This window comes from Scleropages formosus, chromosome 18, assembly GCF_900964775.1.
Source record: "Scleropages formosus chromosome 18, fSclFor1.1, whole genome shotgun sequence".
Taxonomy (NCBI): domain Eukaryota; kingdom Metazoa; phylum Chordata; class Actinopteri; order Osteoglossiformes; family Osteoglossidae; genus Scleropages; species Scleropages formosus.
Window position 1 is genome coordinate 14506387 of NC_041823.1, and position 15368 is coordinate 14521754.

At 39.4% G+C, this 15368-nt stretch overlaps 1 protein-coding gene across 2 annotated transcripts; it reads right to left on the bottom strand.

Moving 5' to 3' along the window:
* Window positions 1-2583: 2583 nt before the first annotated feature.
* LOC108934046 (H-2 class II histocompatibility antigen, E-S beta chain-like) lies at window positions 2584-11031 on the bottom strand. 2 transcript variants are annotated; one of them, XM_018751534.2, is made up of 6 exons: window positions 10918-11031; window positions 8745-9014; window positions 7897-8178; window positions 5989-6102; window positions 3789-3820; window positions 2584-3629 (listed from the first exon to the last, which is right to left on the bottom strand). In XM_018751534.2, exons 1-5 carry the CDS (start codon window positions 10970-10972, stop codon window positions 3795-3797), a joined length of 747 nt encoding a protein of 248 aa, XP_018607050.1. In that variant the 5' UTR covers window positions 10973-11031; the 3' UTR covers window positions 2584-3629; window positions 3789-3794. The 2 variants fall into 2 exon arrangements, with proteins under 2 accessions (XP_018607050.1, XP_018607049.1); XM_018751533.2 differs by having other exon boundaries at window positions 2584-3820.
* Window positions 11032-15368: the final 4337 nt, after the last annotated feature.

The window sequence follows — 15368 nt, forward strand, 5'->3', positions numbered from 1 at the left end:
GGCAGTATATGATTCAGACCATTACCATGTAATCTGAAGGTCCCTGGGTTAAATTCTACTGCAGAACCCTTGAACAAAGTACTTACCATGAATTTTTCCATTAAGAGGGCGACATGGTGCTGCAACCAATGCCACAGTTGCCTCACAGAGCCTGGACTGTGTTCTCAGGTGTGGGTTTGAATCCATTCAGAATTTGTATGTTCCCATGTTCACATGGGTTTCCTCTGTGTGCTCTAATTTCTGCACACTGCCAATAGGCATGTTTTTTCAGCTAACTGGACACTCTAAAGCACCTGTAGTGTGTGATTATGTGAGTGAATGAGTGTGATTGCCCTGTGATTGTCTGGTGTTCCATTCAGGGTGTACCTTGCCTCATATCCTATGTTTCTGGGAAAGACTCTGGAACACCCTGGCTCTACATTGAATGAGTGGACGAATGATAACGATAATAATCTGGACAGTGTGTGTGTTACCCCTGTCTCAGACAAGGGCCGCCTGAGTTGGAGTGAACTGCAAAGTGATAAGGAGACTAGACATGAATTAGTGTGTAAACGGTTCTGGCAGTGACTTTTCTTTAACTTTTTATAGTTTCAATATAAACAATGTAAATTTAACAAAATAGTAATAAATTCAATAATCAACCCCACAATTTCATTTAAAACAACCAACCTTACTCCTTTAACACTCATATATAGCATTTTCATGTGTTACGCCACACCTTTAGTTACACACACACACATTTTCAGAACCGCTCGTCCCTTACGGGGTCACGGGGAACCGGAGCCTACCCGGCAACACAGGGCGGAAGGCCGGAGGGGGAAGGGGACGCACCCAGGACGGGACCCCAGTCCGTCACAAGGCACCCCAAGCGGGACTCGAACCCCAGACCCACCGGAGAGTAGGACTGCGGTCCAACCCACTGCGCCACCGCACCCCCACCTTTAGTTACTTCATATGTAATTGGAGTTCACTTATATTCCCACGATCATCCACTTAATCCACATTTGCCTCATCTCTGCACATTTCTTATAATACATTTGATTTTGCCATCTTTCTTCAATGTGCAGTTGCGCAGATTAATATTTCCAGAATTTACTTTAATCAGCACATCTTTACCCACTAATGCATCTATACAAGCTTTAAAATAATGTGTAGTTTTTGGTACAACTCAGACATAACAGCACACTTCTTAGAATTTAGCACCTTTTACTTTCCATGCAGGGGGGTGCGGTGGCACAGTGGGTTGGACCGGGTCCTGCTCTCCAGTGGGTCTGGGGTTCGAGTCTCGCTTGGGGTGCCTTGCGATGGACTGGCATCCCATCCTGGGTGTTTCCCCTCCAGCCTTGCGCCCTGTGTTGCCGGGTTAGGCTCCGGTTCCCTGCAGCCCCGTAGGGGACAAGTGGTTCGGAAAGTGTGTGTGTGTACTTTCCATGCCTCTCATGAAGACAGACAATACTATTACCAGGTTACTGTGATTATTGTAAAGCAAATGTTAGCTAACTTTACCAATCAGTGTTAAATCTTAGTGTTTGTGTTTTGATGTCAGACTGATTTGCTACTGCCATTTTTAGTGTTTGTTACATGAGGAAAAACCACACACACACACGTCCTATATGGGGGTTGCAGGGAGCCGGAGCCTAACCCAGCAACACAGAGCACAAGGCTGGAGGGGGAGGGGACACACCCAGGACAGGATGCCAGTCCATCAGAAGGCACTCCAAGCAGGACTCAAACCCCAGACCCACCAGAGAGCAGGACCCACTCCAACTCACTGTGCTACCATGCTCCCCCATGAGGATAGCATTTCAACAATAAATCTTTGAATCAAATCCTAGTCTCCTCATTATTCTATATCTTCTCAACATCTTCCAGAACTGTATGCATCATTCCTTTTTATTACCAGAGTAATAAGAGGAACGAAGGCCACAAGAAAACTTTAAACCTTTATAAAATTACCTTAATTTACATATATAGTACTGTGCAAAAGTCTTAGGCACTTAGATGTTTCACAAAAGTATTTGTTTCAGATGGTTATTTAATGTCTTCTGCATTAATGTCAATGGGAAAGAGCATATTTTACATTTCCAAAAATTCCTTTTGCAAAAAAAGGAACAGTATTAGAGTAAGGATTTTGTATGTCGTTACAGTACACACACACACACACACACACACACACACACACACACACACACACACACACACCACTTGTCCCGAGCAGGGTCACAGCCAACCAGAGCCTAACCCACTAACACAGGGCTCTGGGTGAGGGGGCAAACCCACTGGGGGACACCCGTCCATCACAAGGCACCCCAAGCAGGCGTCAAACTTCAGACCCGCCCGAGAGCAGGACCTAGTCAAGCCCACTGCGACCCTGTTCGGGACAAGCAATTGATAATGGATGGTTACTAAGCTTTGTAGGAAGTTTATTAATTATGAGCATTATTTTTGGAAGCATTCTCACTTTACAGCTTCCCCCCCCCCCCAAGCAAGTGCCTAAAATTTCACAGTACTGTACATCCAATTTCACCTTTAGTTATACGTTGTACTTCAGAAAAATAGAAAACTCCAAAACAAGCCATACAGTGCATTTAAAAATATTTATTAACATACAGATGACTTTCAATTAAAGCAGTGTCTAAATGGGAACAGATTCTAGTGATCCACTCAATCGTTAATCAGGCTGAACAAGAACAAAAACCAGGCACAAAGTGATTTTTGATAAAATGCTTAAAGATAGCTCATTAGTGGCCTCAGTTATAAAATTACTGGTACAAATTTAAAGAATACTGGTGACTCATACAGATACCACATCCTACCCATGTAAAATTCTATATTTGCTGTTTTTAAAATCCCCAAAAAGGTTATACTGCAAAAGCAGGTTGTGTCTGTCATTTTTCCAATTATACAAATAGACTTAAATCATTAAAAAAAAAACTGAGCATTTAGGTGCTAGTCATGTTTTCATACTTAAAGTACTTTGCACTTTAAAACATTTTATCACTGTCATCTAATATCTTTGTAGTTTCAACAACTTCTATAGTCTCTTTTGGTGCAACAGGCAACAAATCTGTGGTCACAAACAGTTTCCTGACTCAAACAATTTCCTTTAAATCTTCAAAGTGATGGAGAACAATGGGGAATGAGACAAACAAGTACATTGTCACAGTCACTTCAGGAATGTGGTGGTTCAATTTGTGGTGTTTTGCTCACAGATCACCCAGAGCCCTTCCATACATAAAATCTGATCATATTCTTTAGAACTCTGATTACACAATTTAACTGGACACAGATAAAATATGTGTTAAGGAATAAACATTGTAAAACATTTTTAATTAATACTATTCATCAGTATATTAAGTGTAATGGCATGACAATAGCATTATACAAAACCACACACACACACACACACACACACACTCTCTCTCTCTCTACAACTGCCTGTCCCAGGACCATTTCACCCTGGACAGGATGCCAGTCCATTCTATACATGCTCAAAGTATTTATATATATATTAAAAAAAAAAAAAAAAAGTTGCATTAAGTTAAAACAGTAATCATCATGAAAGGATGAAGCCTGTCCCCACAACTGAGTTCCATAAAATTGCTCTCTATATGACAGTTGAGAGTTAACTATGAAATGGAAAAGCAGAAGAGTTAGAGTAAAACCTTTAGCTATTATACAGTATAATTGTGTATTTTCAACAGACTGTAGTAAAAATAAAAAGGTAACATTAGTAAATAGTATAAATGTTGCACTATTCAACACACCTAAGAACAACTGCAACCTACCTAAACTTAACTTGTTGGTACCAGGATTCTCCCTGTAAAACAAGAAAAATATCAAATATGCGCAATAATAGAATAAACTAAAAATGTATATTCTGGATTACATCTCAGTATTTACTAGAATACATAATTAACATGCTGAATGACTTTTCAGTGACTGCTTTCAAGGAAGTCATCTGTTCTACAGTCAGTGAGAAGCATAAGTACTGTGACATTGAAGTAAAATTTTTATTGATGAAAAGACGAATACAGGGGGGCATGGTGGTGTGGCGGGTTCTGCAGGTGGCCGCTGTGTGCTGGGTCTGGGGCTTGAGCCCTGTCTGGGGTACTAGCAACAGACTGGCATCCCGACTGCGGTGTGTCCCCCCCCGTGCCCTGTGCTGCCAGGTTAGACTCCAGCTTGCCACAGCCCCATGCAGAACAAAGTGGTTGTTGACGATGGATGGAAGATGTATAAGATGATGCAGTACAGAATTTCAGCTTTATGTTTTTCCATGTAGGTTAACTGATGTTAGAACAATGCCATTGTGTTTAGACTCCCCAATTCCAGCTAACCAAAAATATTAGAACTAACTTGTACAGCATCAGTATTTGGTTGCACACACCCTACATCACTAGACTCTTGACATCTTCCTTTGAGGTGCACTGCCAAGCCTTAGTGGCAGACTGAGGTGTTGGGACAGCTGGTAGCATAGTGGTTAGAGCTACTGCCTCTGGGTTCAAAAGTCACAGGCTTGATCCTTACCTCTGGTACCCTTGAGCAAGGTACTTTCCCTCTGTTGCTCCACTAGAATTACCCAGCTGTGTAAATGGCTAAATAACTGTAACCTTAACATTGTAAGTTGCTTTGGGGGAAAAAAAAAAAAAAGCATCAGATAAATGTATGAATTAAGTGTGTTGTGTATTTTGGGGGGAGGTTTCTGAATTCCCTTCACTCTCACCTCACTTCAGGAAGTGAAATTCATGTTAAGGGGGGGGGTTTAAATCAGAAAACTGTCTTGACCCATTTAAAACTTTGCATTTCTTTTTAATGAACTCCCAGAATAAAAGTGTAGTATGTTCTAGACTGTTGTCTTGCTACATTATGAACTTCTAAACCGAGTTTGGGGGAATTTTTTGTACAAGGGAAGACCTGTTTCTGTACACTTCAGAGTTCATTCTTTTGCTACCATCGCTGGCGGTGAGCCAGTTGCAGATGGAGCCATGCATGCTCAAGCTATGACACTGCCTCCTCTATGTTTCACAGACAAGCTGGTAAGCTTAGTATTACTTGCAGTCCCTCTCTTTCTCCAGACTTTCCTTTTCATCTTTTGTGATAACAGATAATCATCACCTCCACTGTCCATAAAACTGTTTCATAATTATTTTCACTCATCTTTGCATCCCAAATTCCAGTCTGACCCTTCTGTTCATGGTTCTGATGAAGGGATTGCATCTTGCAGTGTAGCTTCTGTATCACTCCTCTCAAAGCCTTCTGTGAATACTGCACACACCCTGCAGTCTGGGATTTCCTTCAATGCTCAAATGATTTTTCTGGCACCAATTACTGCAGTCTTCCTTGGACAACCTGGTCACCACAAATAGCTTTTCTGCCAGTAGTTTCAAGATATTCAATCCTTCTGATTTTGTGATGCTTAGCTGCTACAAAGGTTCTAACTGTCCTTTTCCTTAACGTCCTCTATAAAATTGCTTGTTTTTCCATCAGTCAATTCTCTAGTTTTCATCTTGGTTCAGTTTTTACCTCAAAACTAGAAACAAATAAAAATCACTAAAACCAAAACCACACAAACTCCAGTGGCTACAACCAGTCCTACACATTCACAGCTCTTTTAATATGTGGGCAATTAAGGGAACATGACATGTGAGCACTTAGAAACACCAGTCACCCACAGGTTGCAACACTTATGCTCAGCTGAAACTGGGGGCCTATACACAAGAGACATTGTTCCAACATGGTTTAACCTGAATGAAAAAAGCACTACCATGAAATAATGGCTAACAATCTGTACTTTAGCATTATATTCATATTCTGATTTAAAATAAAAATTTCTTGAATATGCAACAAAAAATAGCCAGTGTTACTTCACTCTCCAAATGCTTATGCTTCGTACTATATATTCATTCTTATGTTTATACAATAACCCTAACAGTTATTGGAATCCTAATGCAATATTTATTTAAAGACAGCACAACAAAATCTCACCTGTGGACTTCTTCTTGTAGTAAATCACTCCAGCAAGCGAGAGGATCAGTCCCAAAACCAGTCCAGATGCCCCAATGATCACCTTGTTTCTCTCCCCATCTGACATTGAGGGATCTGAAAATTAAATTGAGTAATTGTTACATTAGGACTAATTTGCATCATGTAATGAATTATCCCCCTAATTAAAATGACATGAAGGTTAATTTTAAACAAAACACATGGTTGTACATTCAATACAGTCTAATCTTGAATTGGTTTGACCATTCAATGATATGTAGTACTTTGAAAAAGCTCAGTTTTTGTGGGTTGCACACATATATTGCTTTAAAGACATAGGAACATCATTGAATTTGGTCTGGCAGCTAAATTTATATTTTAACCAGGATGTATTCACCATTACCTGCAAAAAAAAAATTCATAACATTTCAACATGAACTGCAGGCATGATTTTTACATGGAAAAATTGAGCCATTGATGACTATGTTTAGTGCATACATAACAGTTTCCCCTACCACACCCAAAGATCACCAATTCACAGTTAAAACTGGCAACAACTGACAATACTTCTTGTCACTTTGTAAAACCTGTATATTTCCATTGGATATACTCAAACTTTACTGCAAGTTTTATGGTTGTCAAAGTAAAGAGCTGTATTTAAGCAGCAATAATAAATTTCTGTACATATATTTAGTCCTCAGAGACAAATTAGTGATTGTGTTGCTAACATTCCATCCACTAATATCAACTGCCTGTTCAGTAACAGCTGAGATGATAGACAAACCTGGTAAGCACAGAGCTCAAGATGCAACAGAGCACGTCTGTCACAGAAACATACATATCACAAGTTCGTAGAGTTGCACAAGGGTTTAGAGTCGTATATTCAACTTATCAGCACAGCTCCAAAATCTGTTACAAAACCCATTAATGAAGGGAGAACTTACAAACTGCAGAATGACAATAGGTGACGAGAGAATAGGTACTGCAAGTATCTTTCTGTACAGCTGTATAGATAGATAGATGTATAGATATTTATTGTCAATGCATAGTATGGGTACACAGCAACAAAATGCAGTTTAGCATCTACCAGAAGTGCAAATGAACAAGCGCAGTTAAATATAAGAAATATATGTACAACAAGTAAATAAATAGAATATGGCAGAGTATGTACAGAAATTGTTGAGCAGGTAGCAGTAGTAACACACACACACACACACACACACACACACACACAGATTACAACAGTAGCAAGGATAATGCACCATGTATAGATATACATATCTATATTATACATATACATTTATCCATATTATATACACATATACATACACACAAAGATAACTAGAAAATGCTATGAATTATCCATTCACATAATTATATAGAAATAATGAGTTAAAAAATGGTGTCAGTGAGATGTGGGATATGTGAATTGCATTTTAAATTATGAGTCCATTATCATTGTAATCAATAATTGTCAGAGCTATAAAGATGACTCACAAAATGGCTTAATGCTGAATTCTGTGCTATTTTTCACTCGTATTAATGAACATCTTTACTAGTGGAACAGTTATGATGCCACACAAAAAACAAACTTACACAGGCTCTTCTATGCTTCACTATGTTTGGGTCATTGATTTTTCCACAGTTTGCGCTAAGCTGTCAGCAGTAGAGCAGGCACAGAAGTGTTAAAAACTGAAGAAATTGATTCATATAACAAAACCAAATTAAAGTCTTTTCCATTTGTTCAATTGTGTGGTGAGTATGGATAATGAAGAAACAAATGCATGTAGCCCCCCCACCCAAGAATCTTAAGCTCAATATCAGACAACTGATATTGCAGACATGTCACTACTATTTGCATAATAAAATCTTTATCATACAAAATAAACTATACTGAACAAAAGTTATTACCCCAATTGTAGATCTTGGGCTTTGGAAGGCTGCTGTGTTCTACCTGGCAGGCTATGGTCTCTCCAGATGTGGGTGTGAGCTCCAGGTAAGAGTGTATCTGATAGTACCAGTCTCCATCATAGAGCTCTTCAGTGGAAGTCACATCAGTCTTCACCTCCTTCCCATCTCTCAGCCAAGTCAGTTTGATTCCCCCCGGGTAGAAGTCATACGCACTGCACACCAACATGGTGGAGTGTCTCTGACTGCCAGATCTCACAGATTTAACTTTTACCAAAGGTTCAACTGAAACAAAACAGAAAAGAATTCACATTTATTTATTCTTCTGATGCTTTTCTCCAAAGCAACTTAAATCATTGTAAGTAGTTTAAGATTTTACCATTTTATACAGCTGGGCAATTTTTATTTGACCAGTTTAGGGTAAGTACCTTGATCAAAGATGCTAAACAAGGGATTCAAGCCACACCTATGGCAATTTAGCATCACCAACTCACATGAAATGCATATCTTTGGACTGTAGGAGGAAGCCCACACAAATACAGAACATGCAAATGCCACAGACTAAGCAGGGAGTGAACCCATGCTCTGTCGCACCACTCAGGTGCTGTGAGGCTGCAGTGCCACCTGCTGCATCACTGTGCCACACCCTGCTCTTTTATCTGTATTGAGTTTCCATTTCTACAGCTCAAACACCAAAACAGTATGTAGATCCATGACAAAATGATTTAGAAATCTTTAACTTTTTATGATCAAAACAGAAGTAAATATTTATAGAGCACATATAAATGATTAAGTGAGAAACATTTAGGAGAAGTTCATGTCTGCTTTTTACACAGTACAGAACTACTCACCTGTATGTGAAAGTATGTTCTGTATCTCATACTCAGCATTGGGCCTGCAGTAGGCATCCAGGTCGCCATAGGTTTGATCTGCTAATCCATCCTGATTCCATCTCTCTGCATCTTTCACTCCGGATTCCGTGTATCCAATAAACCTTTTCTCAGTGCTGTTGAATCTCGCATACTCTACTTTGTTAAATATGTACCTGCTAATATACTCAAGGTCTTTCAGGTCCCCGGAGGTGAAGCGACATTCAGCTTGGTTATGGTGAAAATAGCCATCTGTTTAACAAAAAAAGTAATTTATTTTAAAGTAATTTTGCAACACAATGTATAATTTCAACTACAAAATGGAATTGTTTTGTCTACATTTTGCTCTTTTGCCCCCACACTCACAATATTTATAATATTACGTGAATATATTAACAGATATATGAAGTAGTACTGAATGTTCGTTCAGTATTCGGGTGTCCCGAGTGATTTCTGGATTTCATTCACACTGCTGCTGCCAATGAAAGCGGGTAGTACTCAGAAAGTTACATTACAATTGCTTTCCATCCCTTTATTTTCGTCTGTAATTTCTTCCGCCAACGTTTCTGCACATCAGGTTTGTCTTCTTTTAAAAAACTGTTGCTTGTATTTTTACTTCGTATATTTCTTCTTATGCAGGAACTGAATGTAAACGACCCTGACTGGTCACTAACCTTTATTTGGAATCACACTGCTTACCCTCCGTGGGTTTCTCTACAGTTTATTTGGGTTTCCTTTAAGTGCAGTCGCATAATGAAGTGATTATTGGAACAAAGGGTAAAGAAAAGTAAAATAAAACTTGTTTTCCTTTAATTGTTAACAAATGGCAAATACAGAAAACATAACCACAGCCCACATTTGACACGTCAATAAAAACCTTAGATCTAAAATAAAAGTAATGGACTAATCCAATGGTTAAGATTTACATACCATTTCGACCTTCCGTTCAATTGCATATTATTTACTTAAAATATTCTTCCTATTCAAAGCGTTACATATGAAAACTGTACGAACGATGTGAAAGTTCCATTACGATTTTAGGAAATATAAAACCATAATACAGCCATATAAAAGGCCATCAAGTACAAAAGTTTGCTAATATAAACGGTTACAATATTCTTCTCCCAAATCAAAAGAACACTTGAGTTGCGATACTTTTGATACTAAAATAAAACATTAAAATCAGTACATTGATTTCCAATGATTACTTCTTGTTTTAAATCTTGAATTGGACACAAAATTAATGAATCAATCACTGACGAAACTAACTGCAGAAAAAACCTTTATGACCTTTCACAATAGCATTACTCCGCTATTTTGAGGACCGATAGCGATAATATTCCCATAAGTCTATAGTGAACCTTTAACTTGTATCAAATTTTCTGCTTCTCAAGTGGTGTGAAATAAAATATTTTTTAGAAAAATGTGTCTGATAGCTTTCTGAAATAATATTCTATAAAACCCTGGAAACTGGGTGAAAAAGAGTAATGAACTAAATTTAAAAAGAAAACGTACAATTAGCTATTAAAGCGCAAAAAGTTTTACAGTATATTAATCATTTTGACAACCAGAACAAGAAGATTCCCCATGAACGCAAAAAATAAAGTATTGCATTTACCCATTCATAAGAAAACTTCAACTTGGGTTCAGTGAGAAAGTAAAGTCGGTGATCTGAGTGTCTCAACCGTGTGCTCAGTACCGTACCCGAGTTAAATCATAACCTTGCTTTCTCAACGAACGAGATCTAGACTAATGTAACTACGCATCAGCATTACTCATCAGTAAAGTTGGTGTGTAGACACATGATGATTACTTGTTACGCTACCTTACTTGCGCAAACAGATACAGGCACCAATTCAAATTTACAAGGATTTAGTTTTGACTGCGCTTCCTGGCAGCTGGCTGAGCAGCGGGACACACAATTAACCAAATTATCATTATAACACACCAGCGAATCCCGCTAGAAACAGCATTTTTTAATCCTATTTCGGTTATTTGACCTAAAAACCTAAAACTTAAAAACTATCGAACTGGTGTATGACAAAATTATTTACAAAAATTCAAAGTACTGCACTTAAAATATTATATAACCTGTACGAATATTAGCCTATACATTTTGGATAACAAAAATCTGCATATTACATAAGTTACTCACCAAATCCAGGCAAACATGGCAATACAATCAGCGCAAAAGAATATAACAGTAACATGTTCCGCTTTTTAACTCGGCACCAGACTGCAATGACTGTCTTCTGGGAGTGAGAAGAAAATCGGGTTGCGCCCTATATGACGATCGAAATTGTAAAACGGACCAATCCTCGCTGAAAAAAACTTGACGTCATCTATTACTAGGTCAGTTTTATCACTAGAGGAATGTAGTGTTTCAAATGTTTAATTATGGCTACAAAAAGTAGTGCAGGATTGTGTTCTTGATGTTTTAAGTGATCAGATCTCGTAGATGTCGGGGAGCATATTCGTTAATAGTCTTGAAGGACAAAACCAGAATCTTGAACTTGAACTGGCAGTTACAGGAACAGAGTTGAGGAAGGGGGATACATAGAAATGCTTTGAATGTCAAACACAACACATCATCATGCAGCAGCATTCTGAGGATGACAGACCAGCTGGGAGGCAAAGGGTCTCTGTTTTTGGAGAGGCTGAGTTTTAGGTGGTGATCGCACATCCAGACAGAGGTGCTCCAAAGACAAGCAGTGAGACATGAGGGAGCATTTGTAGCTTCTGTTCTGGGAGAAAAGAGAGAAACAGCTGGGTATCATCAATACAGCAGTGGTAGCAGAATCTGTGGGAGGCAATGACAGAGCCTCAGGAAGAGGTATAGATACAGAAGAGTAGGAGGCCCAGCACCAAGCCCTGTGGAGCACCAGTTGAGAGAGACTGAGGGGATGACTAGGCACTATGGTAGAGTGCATGGTAAGATCTATCTGATAGGTAGGACTCAGCCCATTTCAGTGTCATTCCTTTGATGCCAAGCTCTCAAAGAGACAGGAGTAGAATTTGGTGGTTAGCAGTGTCAAATGCTACAGATGAGCTGAGAAGCATGAGGACTGAAGAGAGGGAGGCTGCTCTAGCTAACTGCAAAGCATCCAATACTGCAAGGAGGACATTTTTGTTCAAATGGCCACTTTGAATCTCGACTAATAATCACCCAGGAGATAATTCTGGGCTTGGGATAGAAATAGCTGGATAGGTTGCCTGTGCCAGAGTTTTAGACAGGAAAGGGAGAAGTGAAACTGAAATGGCTGGAATCAGTCAGTAGTCACACTGGGGAGGAGTGCATGAAGATGAGGAGCTGGAAATGCCTAGAATTCAGCTACTTTACTATGGTCTGCACAAGGCCCTCGCCAATGCCATATCTGTGGTAGCAAGGATCACCTGGCCCACACTTGCTGCCAGTAAAAGCTCTCATACACCAGTGGTCTGTCAGGAAACACTTACAGTGGAGGAGGACCTAAGAGTGTTGGTACAATGCGGTGCCAGAATGAGGTGAAGTAAGTCCCTCCAGACAAATGCTGACACCAGTACCCACCTTAAGTGCAAACCTCTCCAAAGGGCTTTGTTGGCAGAAAGTGGAATACGGGCATTGGTAGGTCTAGAGCTGGGCATCTGGATTTCAAATCCAGCTAAAATGGCATGACATCTGGACGCAAGGCCTCCTTGACTGGCAGTGCCTCAGGTGCACAGTGATAAAGATCCTCATTACTAAGCAAGACCCATAGACTCACAGACCAACCTTGTGAATAAGAGAGTAGACTTGTGAGCCTGGGGAGTACTGTATATTTAAAAATAAAAGCAGATATGAAATTTAGGACAGAGCAGGATATAATCTAGTGGGGCTACTGGAAGGCAAAGGAGAGATGTAAGGGTTCTCTAGGGTTTTAGCCTTAACACTTATATTTTATTCTTTCACAAGAACATTAAAAACAGACTCTTGTTTGTACACACTACTTGTCAATTCATGACTCATAACTTATAAAATTTATGCTACACCCCACTACACAGCTATAAAGCCTTGAAGTCATAACACCATCTTTACAGAATGAATTGTCTATTTATAGTTCTATTTACTGCTTTATTTCATGAGCCTGTTATTTATTTCCTGTTTACTAACTGTAAAATTTTATTATGCATGCATATATGCATTCATGGAGTTTTGTTTATTTTATTTGATAGCATTGTATGATTGCATGTTTTATTGAGCTGTGTGTATTAATTGTAGGGGGGCGCAGTAGCACAGTGGTGCAGTGGGTTGGACCGGGTCCTGCTCTCTGGTGGGTCTGGGAGTTTGAATCCCGCTTGGGGTGCCTTGCCACAGACTGGCATCCTTTCCTGGGTGTGTCCCCTCCCCCGCCAGCCTTATGCCCTGAGTTGCCGGGTTAGGCTCCGCTTCCCTGCAACCCCGTATGGGACAAGCGGTTCAGAAAATGTGTGTGTATTAATTGTACATTTTATGGTAATGTAATATTTTACACAAGGATCCCAATAAGGTTAACATATTTCCAAGTAGCATTATACATTGTGAATCAAGAATTTCAATATTTGTTAGTAAAATAATCTTTCTAAACTTGAAAGTCCATTCCAGAACATCAGGCAATACCCAACTGTCTTTACTGGAAAACTGAAAATATTTTTGCTCAATTTCCAGCTGATTCCCAGCGCACTTCAAGACATGTCAAAATGCCTCTCCTTAAGAGGTCAGCAAAAGAGACTGTCTTAAATTTCTCTGAAGTTTACATTCTCCTCTTCAGATAAAGAGTATTTTTCTTTGTCTGAGTTTTGTGCTGCATGTGCTCTGTAATAGAAAATGCATAAAACTTTTTTTCTGTGCTGTATTTGACGCATTTGCTAACTTCCTCCGTTACCTTAGGTTTGGATTGAAGACCATGTACAAATAAATACCTGCTGAGATAACATATTCTGATTTAACCCTGTTAGCTAGCAGTATAGCTCATTCAAGATTAAGGCTGACAAACTGCATATGAAACCATATATGAATGTTGTGCTTCACCACTAGAGCTACATCTCAAGCATGCAGAAGACACTAACACATTCTTTTACCAGTTAACTAAAAATCTGTGCAGGAGGTGGGTTCTCTAGCAGCTTGAATAGCAGTAAGTTTGTATTCATCACTGCTGACAGAGGAGCAGGTCAGTTAATCAGAAAATATGTATGTGAGGGCCCTTCAAAAATGGCATGAAATTGTTCTATTCCAGTCGTGAATGAAATCGGATCATCTTCAGGGGTGTGATTGAATAAATAAGCCGCAGTTAGTCCTTGCTACTGCTAGAAACAGTAAGAGGTTTTGACTTTGTTAAAAGGTCAAACTAGCTCAGATTTTGGTTAAAGTTTGTGGCGATCATTAACACACATACACACACAATGTACACAACTGTTTGTCCCAAGCAGGGTTGCAGTGAACTGGAGCTTAACTTGGCAACACAGGACACAGGGCTAGAGATGAAGGGGACACACCCCGGATGGGACGCCAATCCGTGGCAAGGCACTGCAAGCAGGATTTGTACCCCAGACCCACCACAGAGTAGGCCCCTGCCAAGCTTGCTGCGCTGCGTCACACCCCCCCCAAAGGCCATGCTAACCCCTGGTCTCCACCCATCTCTTCACCATTACACTGCTTTTCTAGAATCTCTCTATAAACTTACCTGGCCTTCCTACTGAACACCCCCAACCGTATCAATGATGCAGGTGTTCTTCAAGTCCCTGACCTAGAGTGTGTCCCAAACTTCAACACAGCTGCTTCTCTCCTAGTAATCATCCCTGCTGCTGCCAAGTAACCTGACCTTAACCTTGAGTTTGCCCTGCTGGCGAGTACCCTGAATGGCCTGACCTGGTGACTAGCCTTGCTTTTCAGACTGCTCCAGCTAATTGCTGTTCAGACCAGACACACCATGGCATGCCACAATGCTGAGTGCAGATTATGTGTGAACTTCAGAAAATCTGAGCAATCAAGAATATTATAGTACAAGTTAACTTCACAACCACAGAAAATTTTGAACAGTGGATGCATTTTCACCTTTATTTTTTTCTCATGTACATATACATTAAAATTAAACTTGTAATGCACTTTTCATCTGTCAATCAATTATAGTCAACTATGCAGATTTTTATTTTACATGCATATATTTTTACCTGACTGCTACCAAAAATGAATGAAACAAGGAAGAAGAAAGTTTTTAGTGGTAAGATGTGATGCATATTTAATACATGCAGAATATATCTATAGTTTTCATGACTTTTTGGTCTTTTCTTATGCTTCATCCTGAGGTTATTATGAGCTTCAAGGAAACTGTACTTCAAACAATGATTTTAACAATTAAACTTGTCAGTCATCTTGATTTAAATTGGTACAGCAGCGTAAATACTTTTTAAAAAGGGCTCATTCACCTGATGCTTTCTCCAATGCAACTTACAATTATTTACCCATTTATACAGACCGGTAACTTTACAGGAGCAATTAAGGGTAAGTACCTTCCTCAAGAGTATACACAGTACAGGAGTAAGATTTGAATCAGCAACTTTCAAAACCACAGGCATCAGCGTAACTGTGTGTGATCATAAACTGATTCCTGA

Coding starts and splice junctions, on each gene's coding strand:
- LOC108934046 (XM_018751534.2), bottom strand. CDS start 10,972: ATGTTACTGTTATATTCTTTTGCGCTGATTGTATTGCCATGTTTGCCT. Junction 6,103..7,896: donor GCCCAAGATCTACAATTGGG/GTAATAACTTTT, acceptor TTTAATTTTCAG/ATCCCTCAATGTCAGATGGG. Junction 3,821..5,988: donor CTACAAGAAGAAGTCCACAG/GTGAGATTTTGT, acceptor CTTGTTTTACAG/GGAGAATCCTGGTACCAACA.